Genomic DNA, 12,500 nt, shown 5'->3' on the forward strand with positions numbered 1-12,500 from the left:
AATCAGATTCCAATCTGGTCGTGGCACAGATCTGATTCAGGCTAGGTTTGGCTGCCAGTGTAAATGGGGCCTTAGACCAGTGGTCCCCAAACGTTTTAGCCCCTGGGACCCAACCTTGTGAAAATAGCAGATCTACAAGCTTGTTCTTACCACCAAACTCCATTTTTGAGGTTTTTGATTTTTGTTTTGCATAAATCCGTGCTATTGAACACCCTTTACCGTCTGTGTGTTGTTTTGAAAATATTGAACCAATGGAAAGTATATTGAACCAATGAAAAGTATATTGAACCAATGAAAAGTATATTGAACCAATGAAAAGTATATTGAACCAATGAAAAGCGCTTGGGACAAAACCTCTTAACTCCATTGTACCCTCCAACTTTGATGAGGCATGTATTCCGTTGTTTTCAAAATATAAGGTTTTCTTCACGTATATTTTTAATTTCCTGAAAAAAATATTAACATTTTGGAGTTAGGTGGTTTCTTCCCAACAGCAGAGATATTATATATCGATCATGTCACATGGCTGAATCGATAATGTTTGACGAGGTGCTCGAGCACCATCAGTGATTGAGCACCTTTACCAGTGTTTGTGTGAGAAGTGGTGTTGATTTTGTCGACTAAAACTACGATGGAGAATGTTAGTCGACTAATACCGTTTTACAGAGTTTACACTGAGGAAAACAGAATAAAAACGAAATATAAACTAAGCTACGATGACTAAAACTATGACTAAATATATTGACAATTTCATCAACAAATGAAAAGTACACTAAAATGTTAGCGAGGGACTAGTGTGTTTTTATTTATTTTTTCTCTATGTTTTTATACTTTTATTTTGTTCTTTGCCATTGTTCATCATTTTAACTATTTGACTGCGTTTTATTGTATTCTATTTTTGTGTCCTGCCCTGTGAAGCACTTTGAGCTGCATTTATGTATGAAAGGTGCTATATAAATAAAGTTTATTATTATTATTATTAGTGGAGAAGAGATCCAGTAGTAAATAGCAGATCTACAAGCAATTTTCAGCAAGTGTAAGGCCCGCCAAAATAAATTTTAGTCAACTAAACCAGCTGTAGATTTAGCCGAGTAAAACTAGTTTAACACCAAAACATTTCAGGTGACTAAAATGTGACAAAATAAATTAATGAAAACTATTCAAAATACTATGAAAAAAAACTAAATCAAAATGTGCTGTCAACATCAACTGCACAGTTCACGCATACCTCTTTGGCTTGTTGTTTCAGCTGCTGGTACAGGGGGTCGTCTGAGGTCCAGCGACTCTGTCATGACACAGCAATAGAGCATCGTTCAACATTCCGACAGGAGAAGAAGAAAGCCATGCTGACTCATGTCACATCACTCACTGAGGACAACCTGGGTCAACTTGTTGCACCACTCACTGAGGACAACCTGGGTCAACTTGTTGCACCACTCACTGAGGACAACCTGGGTCAACTTGTTGCACCACTCACTGAGGACAACCTGGGTCAACTTGTTGTACCACTCACTGAGGACAACCTGGGTCAACTTGTCACATCACTCACTGAGGACAACCTGGGTAGACTTGTTGCACCACTCACTGAGGACAACCTGGGTCAACTTGTTGCACCACTCACTGAGGACAACCTGGGTCAACTTGTTGCAACACTCACTGAGGACAACCTGGGTCAACTTGTTGCACCACTCACTGAGGACAACCTGGGTCAACTTGTTGCACCACTCACTGAGGACAACCTGGGTCAACTTGTTGCACCACTCACTGAGGACAACCTGGGTCAACTTGTTGCAACACTCACTGAGGACAACCTGGGTCAACTTGTTGCACCACTCACTGAGGACAACCTGGGTCAACTTGTTGCACCACTCACTGAGGACAACCTGGGTCAACTTGTTGCACCACTCACTGAGGACAACCTGGGTCAACTTGTTGCACCACTCACTGAGGACAACCTGGGTCAACTTGTTGCACCACTCACTGAGGACAACCTGGGTCAACTTGTTGCAACACTCACTGAGGACAACCTGGGTCAACTTGTTGCACCACTCACTGCAGACAACCTGGGTCAACTTGTTGCTAACGAGGTGCTCACCCGGGCGATCCGCAGCAGTCTCTCTCTCTCCTCCTCATCCTGTCTGCGTTTCTTCAGCGTCTCGATGTCTTCCATGAAGCTGAGCTGAGCGCGCACGTCACTCACCTGCACCTGACTCCTGTCCTCCTGCGCCAACCAATGACAACCCATGTTACATTATAGCAATACCAACATCCAATGACAGTCCACTTTACATTATTCCAACAGCCAATGACAACCCACGTTACATTATATCAGCCAATGACAACCCATGTTATATGATACAAGTAAGACGCGCAAACGCGGAAGCGAACGCAGCTCGTAAATTGCAATAACAACAATTAGAATAAATTACGTACTTTTTAAGGTTTTTTTTAAGTTAAGTGTTTTTAAATTAAATGTTTTTTCAAGTTATTTTTTTAGTGTGTGTATGTGTGCGTGCGTGCGTGTTTCTTTTTTTTTTAAAGTTTTCTCTTTAAAGGGTAAGACCACTTTCTTTTTAGGTTTGAGTTGTGTAGTTACCTTGCCATGATGTAACTCCACATGTGGACAAGAAATTAAAAAAAATGTTCCAGTGATCAGAATTGATAATTCAAAATATGCTCCTCATTGATTTACATTGTATGCTAAAACACTCTCAAAGTCACTCTTTTAGTACGTAAACAAACACAAACAAAGTTGATTCAGACAATATGGAGCTTCACCAAAATTCATGTGGTTTTATTTTTTCATAAAAATGTTAACTTCCTGTTGATTTTACTATTTGAAGATCTGGATCCCGATCCACGGATCCAGTCCGGGTTTTCTTCCCAATAAAATGGACAAATCAACAGGAAGTTAACATTTTTATGAAAAAAAAACCCCCCATGAGTTTTGGTGATGCTCTATATTGTTTGAATCAACTTTGTTTGTGTTTGTTTACGTACTAAAAGAGTGACTTTGAGAGCTGTTTTAGCGTACAATGTAAGTCAATTAGGAGCATATTTTGAATTATGAATTTCTAATCACTGGAGCAGTTATTTTGTATTTCTTGTCCACATTTGGAGTTACATCATGGCAAAGTAACTACACAACCCAAACCTCAAAAAAAGTGGTCTTACCCTTTAAGTTTTTTTTTAAGTTCATTTTTTTTTAAGTTAAGTTTTTTGTGTGTGCGTTTTTCCTTTTTAAGTTTTTTTTTTAAGTTAAGTTTTTTGTGTGTGTGCGTTTTTCCTTTTTAAGTTTTTTTTTTAAGTTAAGTTTTTTTTTTAAGTTAAGTTTTTTTTAAGTTACGTTTTGTGTGTGTGCGTTTTTCCTTTAAGTTTTTTTTTAAGTTAAGTTTTTTGTGTGCGTTTTTCCTTTTTACGTTTTTTTTTTAAGTTAAGTTTTTTTTTTAAGTTAAGTTTTTTTTTAAGTTAAGTTTTTTGTGTGTGTGTGCGTGCGTGCATGTGTGTGTGTGTGTGTTTTTGTGTGTGATACAGCTGCGCCCTCTGGTGGTGGGCGGGTGGTGTTACAGCGTGACACACAGACACACACACACACACACACACACACAGACACACACACACAGACGTGATCTGCTGGGTCTCATAGTAAATGCTCACTGCGTTCGCAATCAATACCAACATCCAATGACAGTCCACTTTACATTATTCCAACAGCCAATGACAACCCACGTTACATTATACCAACAGCCAATGACAGTCCACTTTACATTATTAATCTGTGGGCTTTGTTTAAATGAAGCTGCAAACATTTCAGATTTATCCGAGGACGTCCTCGTGATCGATGCCAGTGTGTTGGTTCCCAAAGCACCAGTTTGCTGGCTGGCAGTTCTTGATGCCTTTGGCAGTGTCCTGCTAGTCTCATTCTCCTGGCTGCTATTTTCTGGCTCACCCTTGGTAATCCCTCATACAGAGTCTTGTTAGTAACATGTACAGTCTTGCTGATGTTAAGTACTGCACGCAGCATTCTGGTGTAGCACCCGTCAAGGGACTTCTGCAGGGTTGGCTTCAGGGTCCAGCATTCACTGCCGTATAGGAGAACAGACTCCACTGTTGCGTAGAAGAAGCTGAGTTTGATTTGTCGGGGGAGATTAGAGTTCCATACACTGGTCATGCCATTCAGGGCCCTCCATGCAAGTGCCTTCCTCACTTTCAGATCTTACTCGGTTGAGTTGACCCATGAGCCCAGGTACTTGAAGTCCTTGACTTCCTTCAGCACAGTGCCTCCTGTTGTCTGTGGTGCCCAAACGACCCTCTGCGGTCACGGGACAGGTTCAGGTACATTGAAGAGTTTTACCTTCACAGTGTGGTGACCTTGAGGAGGGTGTGTCAGTGTGGTGACCTTGAGGAGGGTGTGTCAGTGTGGTGACCTTGACAAGGGTGTGTCACAGTGTGGTGACCTTGAGGAGAGTGTGTCAGTGTGGTGACCTTGAGGAGGGTGTGTCAGTGTCGTGACCTTGAGGAGGGTGTGTCAGTGTCGTGACCTTGAGGAGGGTGTGTCACAGTGTGGTGACCTTGAGGAGGGTGTGTCACAGTGTGGTGACCTTGAGGAGGGTGTGTCACAGTGTGGTGACCTTGAGGAGGGTGTGTCAGTGTGGTGACCTTGAGGAGGGTGTGTCACAGTGTGGTGACCTTGAGGAGGGTGTGTCACAGTGTGGTGACCTTGAGGAGGGTGTGTCAGTGCGGTGACCTTGAGGAGGGTGTGTCAGTGTGGTGACCTTGAGGAGGGTGTGTCAGTGCGGTGACCTTGAGACCTTGAGGAGGGTGTGTCAGTGTGGTGACCTTGAGGAGGGTGTGTCAGTGTGGTGACCTTGAGGAGGGTCCGTCAGTGCGGTGACCTTGAGAAGGGTGTGTCACAGTGTGGTGACCTTGAGGAGGGTGTGTCAGTGTGGTGACCTTGAGGAGGGTGTGTCAGTGTGGTGACCTTGAGGAGGGTGTGTCACAGTGTGGTGACCTTGAGGAGGGTGTGTCAGTGTGGTGACCTTGAGGAGGGTGTGTCAGTGTGGTGACCTTGAGGAGGGTGTATCACAGTGTGGTGACCTTGAGGAGGGTGTGTCAGTGTGGTGACCTTGAGGAGGGTGTGTCAGTGTGGTGACCTTGAGGAGGGTGTGTCACAGTGTGGTGACCTTGAGGAGGGTGTGTCAGTGTGGTGACCTTGATGAGGGTGTGTCACAGTGTGGTGACCTTGAGGAGGGTCTGTCAGTGCGGTGACCTTGAGGAGGGTGTGTCAGTGTGGTGATCTTGAGGAGGGTGTGTCACAGTGTGGTGACCTTGAGGGTGTGTCAGTGCGGTGACCTTGAGGAGGGTCTGTCAGTGTGGTGACCTTGAGGAGGGTGTGTCAGTGCCGTTACCTTGAGGAGGGTCTGTTAGTGTGACCTTGAGGAGGGTGTGTCACAGTGTGGTGACCTTGCGGAGGGTCTGTCAGTGCGTGACCTTGAGGAGGGTGTGTCAGTGCCGTTACCTTGAGGAGGGTCTGCTAGTGTGACCTTGAGGAGGGTGTGTCAGTGTGGTGACCTTGAGGAGGGTCTGTCAGTGTGGTGACCTTGAGGAGGGTCTGTCAGTGTGGTGACCTCAAGGAGGGTCTCACAGTGTGGTGACCTTAAGGAGTGTCTGTCACAGTGTGGTGACCTTGAGGAGGGTCTGTCAGTGCCGTTACCTTGAGGAGGGTCTTTCGGTGCCGCGCCATCGTGGTCAGTTTTTCCAGGAGGCCGCGGAGTCGCTCCTGCGTGGCATGAGAGAGCACGGCCGTCACCTCCGGAGTCACTTCAGTCACGCCCATACGCTTCCCTGAGACAGAGACGCACAGAGACAGACAGACAGACAGACAGACAGACAGACACATTTAGTCATAGTCGCAGCGCGACGCGTTGTGAGCTTGTAGATCGGCTATTTCCAGCATGCAATCAAGTGTAAAATGTATTTTACTTACTGGATCTCTTGTCCACTAGTCCCTTCCTAACATTTTAGTCTAGTTTTTTTTTTTTTTGTTATTTGTCAAAATATCGACAGTATATTCATTTGAAAGGACATGCCAGGGACCCCCATAAGAGAAGACTTTTATAGCAGTGACTCTCAGCCATTTTAATTTCAAGGACCCCCGAGTAAAAAAAAAAAAAAAAGGAAGCTCTGCACGCTCAGATCTGTGCACAATGTATTTATTTTGAAGGAGGTCAGTATAGACCGAAAGCTTGCAAAATAAATGCATTGATTGTGCACAGATCTTAGTGTGAGGAAGCTTCCCTTTATATTTATTTTTTTCATTACCCCTTTGTGACGCCAGCACCTCACTTGACATGCACCCCCAGTTTGACATGCATTCGAGCTACGGACTCCCCTCCATTTGATGGCATTTCTATCTCTGGGAACCCCCAATTTATATTGTAAAAATCACGCTTAGTCTAACTCTGAGAGTGTACAAATGGAACCAAACTGACCCGTCAGGGTCCGTTTGGTTCCAGTTGTACACGCTCAGAGTTACAGACCCACAAAGGTCCATTTGGTTCCCAGTAAATATCCACATTTAGCGTAGCCTCGGAAACCAGGGAGAAAAAAAAAGTCTGGGGCCGAGTTCACTTCAATTCGGCATAGAGTAGTGCAAACGTCGCTCACTCTCTGCTGATTTCGGATCGTCTGCACCTTTGTTAAATTGACGCACGCACGCGCGCACGCACACGCACACGCACACGCACACACACACACACACACACACACACACACACACACACACACACACACACACACACACACACACACACACACACACACACACACACACACACACACACACACACACACCTCTCTCTCTGTCGCTCTAATTAATTAGTCTCATGTCGCGCAGCTGTGCCTAGTTTCTCCCGGCCGATCCTGCCGGGAGCTGCCTATGCCATAGAAAGCATAGGTGAGTTCCAGTCTACATTTAGCTGGGGACCCCCTGGACCTCCCTCAAGGACCCCTGGGTGTCTGTCTATACAGTGCATATACCAGCATGGAGGATGTATTCCAGCAGCAGGCTGCCGGGCAGGAAAGGTTCATCAGTGCAGGACTGCAGCACAGAGCCCACCGCCACACAGCCGCTGGAGAAGATCTTTGCCTTCTCCTCGCGCACGTTCACCCCGGCCATGGACGCCACGTCGTTGATGTCATCGTCCTCTCTGTGGTGGCGACACGCGCACGCGCACACGCACACGGAAACACACGCGCGCAAACACACACGGACACGCACACAGAATAAAGTCTCAGAATAAGACTGGAAATGTAATGATGATGCTTTAGGCCGACCAGCTGAAGAAATCGTGACATTTCTGAGACTGTTCATGTTTCTGGAAGATGCTCCTAAACGTGTATTCTATTGCTAGTCATATTAACTAATGACCAAAAATAGCAGATCTACATATTTTCGGTGCGCGGCATTGGATGGAATCCAAATGACAGAAATCAGTTGTGGCGACTAGAGAACTAGAATCCCTTTTTGAACAGTCAATCGTTCAAACATGTCAACGTAGATATGACAATAAGACCTCTGATGTATTTATCAGATTATACTACAGGTTTATACATGAGGGAATATCTGTGGTGTTAAAAAAAATGTTAAAGAAATCTGTATGGGTGTCATAGTGCAACAAACATCTGTATGGTTGTCGGTGTAACAAACATCTGTATGGGTGTCATAGTGTAACAAACATCTGTATGGTTGTCATAGTGTAACAAACATCTGTATGGTCGTCATAGTGTAACAAACATCTGTATGGTCGTCATAGTGTAACAAACATCTGTATGGTCGTCATAGTGTAACAAACATCTGTATGGTTGTCATGGTGTAACAAACATCTGTATGGTTGTCATGGTGTAACAAACATCTGTATGGTTGTCATGGTGTAACAAACATCTGTATGGTTGTCATAGTGTAACAAACATCTGTATGGTTGTCAGTGTAACAAACATCTGTATGGTTGTCGGTGTAACAAACATCTGTATGGTTGTCATAGTGTAACAAACATCTGTATGGTTGTCACAGTGTAACAAACATCTGTATGGTTGTCATAGTGTAACAAACATATGTATGGTTGTCGGTGTAACAAACATCTGTATGGTTGTCATAGTGTAACAAACATCTGTATGGTCTACCTGTAAGATCCAGCATTGACGTTGAAGACTCCTCTGTTGGAAGGAGGGTTGTGTACAAGAGGCTGTTTGAAAGCAAATGGACCTAAAATAGATAGTCTTGTGTTAACGTCAACCAGGAACAATAATAGTGTTGTGTTGACGTCAACCAGGAACAATAATAGTGTTGTGTTAACGTCAACCAGGAACAATAATAGTGTTGTGTTGACGTCAACCAGGAACAATAATAGTGTTGTGTTGACGTCAACCAGGAACAATAATAGTGTTGTGTTGACGTCAACCAGGAACAATAATAGTGTTGTGTTGACGTCAACCAGGAACAATAATAGTGTTGTGTTGACGTCAACCAGGAACAATAATAGTGTTGTGTTGACGTCAACCAGGAACAATAATAGTGTTGTGTTGACGTCAACCAGGAACAATAATAGTGTTGTGTTGACGTCAACCAGGAACAATAATAGTGTTGTGTTGACGTCAACCAGGAACAATAATAGTGTTGTGTTGACGTCAACCAGGAACAATAATAGTGTTGTGTTGACGTCAACCAGGAACAATAATAGTGTTGTGTTGACGTCAACCAGGAACAATAATAGTGTTGTGTTAACGTCAACCAGGAACAATAATAGTGTTGTGTTAACGTCAACCAGGAACAATAATAGTGTTGTGTTGACGTCAACCAGGAACAATAATAGTGTTGTGTTGACGTCAAGCAGGAACAATAATAGTGTTGTGTTGACGTCAAGCAGGAACAATAATAGTGTTGTGTTGACGTCAACCAGGAACAATAATAGTGTTGTGTTGACGTGTCATTAAAAATGACTAATGATTTATTTAGTGAATATCTTAGTTATAAGGAAATTGAGTTGGCATTGTTTTAAGGGTAACTGTTGTATAATCGCAATATTACACTTGAGCGTTGTGCTTTACTTTAATTTAAGATTTAAGCTAGTTTCAGTCACATTTTAGTCATCTGAAACATTTGAGTTTGTCTAGTTTTAGTCGACTAAATCTACCGTTATATACAAAATACAAAAATGTATTTTGGCGGGCTTGATGGCATCGTAATGGCTTATTTTACACATGGTTGTATGCTGAAAATAGCCAATTTACAAGCCCACATGTCGCAGCGTGGCACTTTGTGAGCTTGTAGATCTGCTAATTTCAGAGCGCACGCAACCAAACATAACTTGTCTTTTAGTTATACTGGATCTGTTCTCCACTAGTCCCTCCCCAACATTCTAGTCTAGTTTTAATTTGTTGATGAAATTATCAATATATTTGGTCTTAGTTTTAGTCATCATTGCTTAGATTTCATTAAAACAATATTTAGTTGTCATGCTTAGTTTTCAACCAGATTATAGGCCTAGTGCTGAAGTGGTTAGTGTGTTAATAACCACTTCAGCATAACTTTAGTTACTAGTTACTTTGTAATCAAAATCTACAAAGTAACTAAGTTTAAAGGACAACTTTAGTTTTTTTCAACCACGGTTCATGTTTTAGGTCGTTATTAGAGAAACTAAAAGGTGAGTGTTAATTTTTGTTTTAGTTAGTTTTTGACAGGGGGGCGGGGGCATTCGAGCATGGGGCTAAATATGTATTTTTTTACCAAATTTTATGGCGATTTCTTTTTTTATTACTTACTATAGTCCTACAACTAGACCCCAAGAAATTACATCTGGCCACAAAAGATCACAGGATCTATTGAATGTGACAAACTGACATATACACACACAGTATAAGCCTTCCCCCAGTAGGCTACCTTCACATTCATTAGATCCAGTGATCTTCTGTCGCCAGATGTAATTCCCTGGGGTTTATTAGGACTATAGTAAATAATAAAAAAATAAATCACCATACAAATTTGTTAAAAAAAAATACATATTTAGCCCCATGTTCGAATGCCCCCGCCCCCTGTCAAAAAAAAGAGCTAAAATCCCTAAAACGAAAGAAAGCAGCAAATTAAAAGAAAATAACACTCATCTTTTACTTTGTCTAATAACAACCTAAAACATGAACTTTGGTTGAAAAAAAACTAAAGTTGTCCTTTAAATAGCTTCCAATAGCTTTTTATTTTTGAGTCGAGGAGGTATGCGTCTAACCTGACTCCGCCAGATGGGGCAGCAGAGAGTACACTGTGTTCCCCCCTCCTGCTCTGTGTAGGCAGCACTGTGTATGCCTTGATCCCGCCTCTAGCTGCCGCTGATTGGCCAGGCCGTTTTGTGGCCGGCCATCAAGTCTGCCTGAGAGTTCCCAGATGGGAGCAGGAGGGGGAAACACAGTGTACTCTCTGCTGCCCCATCTGGCGGAGTCAGGTTATTATGTGTCCATATCGCCTTGAACGGCCAACAAAATACATCTCCCTCCGGCCACCTCAGACCAGTGAAGTGCAGTAATGACCGATTTATTCTTCGTCGTACAAAGTGTTCCATGCTGAAAATAGCTGCTCTACAAACTCACAACGTGTGCTGTGAACTTGTAGATCAGCCATTTTCAACACGCGGAGATATGCAGGCTGTGAGAAACGAGAATATTCAGAAACTTTTGCCGTCACAATAAAAGCATGCAGCTTTCACGAGTGTGCCCATAAAAGACAAGGAAAATGATTAAGAATTTGCTGGCATTTCACATTGCAAAAGAGCTATTATTTCCAAAATCATTTGGATTTCATTTGGATAATGGTAATGGAGATATTGTAAAAGTTGTCACTTTATTAATCCCAAAGGTTGGAGTTCATTCCCAATAGCAGACTTTATTTATATTAAAAAAAAAAAAACTATAAGAGTTAATTTTTAAATTTGTGAACTGAAATAGTTCATAAAAAAAGCCACTTTCTGGCCTGGGCCATGGCTCAGTGGTCCAGGCACCTTGGCTGATAATCCAGTCTGGCAGTGTGCCGCGGGTTCGACTCACGATCCCGACGGCCTTTACTGCATGTCTTCCCCCCCATCTCTCTCCCCCTTTCCTGTCAGCCCCTCCATAAAATAAAGGCGAAAGCCACAAAACATTTTTTTTAAATAAAAAGCCACTTTCCCAACACTGTGCATATGGGTGTAATCAGCCCTTCTGCGGTGCGTGTGTCATACATAGAGTTAGGATATGAAGGGATAGAGGGAGACAGGGGAGGACAGTACAAATAACTCCAGTAAAGTACAAATAACTCCAGTAAAGTACAAATAACTCAAGACTTGTACTTTTTAGTTACGTTCCACCAACCGAAACGGTTTCCATGAGCCTGGAGGTTATACCTGCGTGCTGCTGCCGTGACTGGAGCACCATGTGCCTCATGGAGGAGACAGGCCTGTTGTTGTGGTTCTTGGAGGACCCGGGCTGGGCCGCCGGCCTCGTCAGAGAGGCCCTCAGAGTCACCGCTTTGGACTGCTGGGTGACCTGGAGCATGAGGGACGTGCAGAGAGTGTTAGGCGTTATTCATAGTCTGGATTTATCGGTGGTGAGGTGAACCAGCGAACTACAACATGACGTCACGGAGCCGCGGTGAAGAGCAAATCACCGCCACCGTCCCAGCCCTTCTCTCTGTTTTTAACGGTGGTCACCTCACCACCGAAAATCCAGACTATGACTGAGCCTTTAGAGAGGCAGGGGCTGAAATCCCGTAAGAGGGCACCTTTGGACAAAAATGGACACCCACTTTCCCCCCATGTACACTCCAGGTCAGGCACGTGCACACATAGGTCTGCTATTTTTTTAAATCGAAGAACGACTGACATAGAAGCTTTTTCAGAAAACTGTCAGGATGTAGAAGACATTTTTAGAATCTAATCTCAGGTCAAAATGGGTTTAACATCAAAGGAATGGCTTACCAGCTGACCGGGAGCCTGCAGCGGCCTGGTGGTGGCGCTGGTGAGCAGAGTGGTGGTCTTGGGCGGTTTGGGCTGGTCTGCCTGCTGGACAAACAGCTGGGGGTCTGGCGTCAGGTGACGGACCGCCGGCAAGCTTTTCTACCAACCAGGAGAAGAGAGACAGAGAAACATGAACATCTCAGCGTGCATATTATTTTTGAGTGGTGCAACCACTCCAAGGAACAGCAATGTCCGTGTTAACCCTATGTATGTGACTATGTTACTATGAGTACCAGTAGGGGCAAAAGTTGTGCCAGAAACAGCGAGAGAGAGATAGTGCAGAGATAGTGCTTTTTTTTAAACCCATTTAGACCTGAAGACAATTCTACAAATGTGACTAAATTTGACTGAGGGACTGCCATTGGATTTTTTAGAATTTGTTTTTTTTTTTCGTTTTTTTTTTTTTCATATCATATGAAAGCAGGGAATCATAGCTTCAAATTGACATATTGGTTGTTCAGTTTG

The 12,500-nt window shown here is 43.5% G+C and overlaps 1 protein-coding gene across 5 annotated transcripts in view; it reads right to left on the reverse strand.

Moving 5' to 3' along the window:
* The window catches only part of LOC306927016 (transcription initiation factor TFIID subunit 4B-like), a 30,445-nt gene that overhangs the window by 2,426 nt on the left and 15,519 nt on the right, over window positions 1-12,500 (reverse strand). For all 5 annotated transcript variants that reach the window (XM_079506593.1, XM_079506589.1, XM_079506590.1 and 2 more), the window contains 7 exons: window positions 11,997-12,134; window positions 11,424-11,565; window positions 8,182-8,263; window positions 7,039-7,208; window positions 5,714-5,844; window positions 2,096-2,221; window positions 1,229-1,285 (listed from right to left, as the gene is read on the reverse strand). In XM_079506593.1, the coding sequence (XP_079362719.1) occupies window positions 1,229-1,285; window positions 2,096-2,221; window positions 5,714-5,844; window positions 7,039-7,208; window positions 8,182-8,263; window positions 11,424-11,565; window positions 11,997-12,134 (846 nt within the window). The remainder of the gene's footprint in view (window positions 1-1,228; window positions 1,286-2,095; window positions 2,222-5,713; window positions 5,845-7,038; window positions 7,209-8,181; window positions 8,264-11,423; window positions 11,566-11,996; window positions 12,135-12,500) is intronic.

The sequence above is a fragment of the Electrona antarctica genome (assembly GCF_951216825.1).
Source record: "Electrona antarctica genome assembly, chromosome: 7".
NCBI lineage: Eukaryota > Metazoa > Chordata > Actinopteri > Myctophiformes > Myctophidae > Electrona > Electrona antarctica.